The following is a 1,285-nucleotide window of genomic DNA, read 5'->3' as shown; positions in this document are numbered from 1 at the left end:
AAAGACAGAGTGAGGATAGTAACCAATGATCCTAAGAGTGGCATTTACCAGGTTTGAACAATTATACAGCATTAAGTGGGGAAGAGGACCATCAGTACACACATGTTGGGAGTAGAGCCATTGGTGGTAGAGTAGAGGTTATGATTACAAAGGAATGAGGCCCAAAAGTAGAAGAAAGAATTACAGTGTTTGGCACCAAGGAGACTGTCACCATGAAGTTCAACCCCTTCTTGACCTTGAACAGCAGCAAGAACCGCAAACGCCACTTCAACGCGCAGTCGCACGTGCGCAGGAAGATCATGTCGTCCCCGCTGTTCAATGAGCTGCGGCAGAAGTACAACATCCGCTCCATGCCCATCCGCAAGGACGACGAGGTCCAGGTGGTCCGAAAACACTACAAAGGTCAGCAGATTTTCAAGGTAGTGCAGGTGTACAGAAAGAAATACGTCAACTACATCGAGCAGGTGCAGCGTGAGAAGGCGAATGGCACAACCGTCCACGTGGGAATTCACCCGAACAAGGTGGTTATCACCAGGCTCAAACTGGACAAAGACCGGAAAAAAATTGTTGAACGCAAAGCCAAGTCTCCACAGGTTGGAAAAGAGAAAGGCAAATACAAGGAAGAACTCACTGAGAAAATGCAGGAGTGAACAGAACCTTTTGTACAGCTACAGTTGAACTGTGGATTTCTAGCTTGGTGTATGTCTCTTTGGAACTTCAGATGTCTCTGGAATGTGTCGTTTCCCTGCCGTCTTGTTAATGATCTGGGACTTTTTGAATCCACTCTTTCAATTTTGGTTAATAACTTTGTGAATAAAAATTGGAAATGTTTAATTCCAAAAAAATAAGAATTTCAAATATTATTATCATAAATAAATAATAAGAGGAGATAGATATGTTAACTCTGATTTGAAAATAAAATAAAGCATCACACAGTGTCCATTAATATGTACAATGATTCTATGTGAGTTAAAAATAAAACCATGAAGGGCGGGGGCTGTGGCGTAGCAGGTAAAGCCCCCCACCTGCAGTGCCGGCATCCTATATGGGTGCTGTTTCCAGTCCCGGCTGCTCCTCTTCCAATCCAAATCTCTGCTATGGCCTGGAAAATCAGTAAAAGATGGCACAATTCCTTGGGCCCCTGCATCCACGTGGGAGACCCAGAGGAAGCTCCTGGCTCTGGCTTCGGATCGGCACAGCTCTGGCCGTTGCGGCAGAGATAGAGAGAGAGGTCTTCCATTTGCTGGTTCACTCCCCAAATGCTTGCAGCAGCCAGGGCCAGGCC

The 1,285-nt window shown here is 45.8% G+C and overlaps 1 protein-coding gene across 1 annotated transcript; it reads left to right on the top strand.

The window, feature by feature from the left end:
• The first annotated feature begins 212 nt into the window (after positions 1 to 212).
• On the top strand, positions 213 to 650 carry LOC133771266 (ribosomal protein uL24-like). The gene has a single exon (XM_062207019.1). The coding sequence runs from the start codon at positions 213 to 215 to the stop codon at positions 648 to 650; it is 438 nt and encodes a 145-aa protein (XP_062063003.1).
• The last annotated feature ends 635 nt before the right edge of the window (positions 651 to 1,285 follow it).

Source organism: Lepus europaeus, chromosome 12, assembly GCF_033115175.1.
Source record: "Lepus europaeus isolate LE1 chromosome 12, mLepTim1.pri, whole genome shotgun sequence".
Lineage (NCBI taxonomy): Eukaryota > Metazoa > Chordata > Mammalia > Lagomorpha > Leporidae > Lepus > Lepus europaeus.
This window is presented reverse-complemented; position numbering and strand designations above follow the sequence as displayed.

Coding starts and splice junctions, on each gene's coding strand:
- LOC133771266 (XM_062207019.1), top strand. CDS start 213: ATGAAGTTCAACCCCTTCTTGACCTTGAACAGCAGCAAGAACCGCAAA.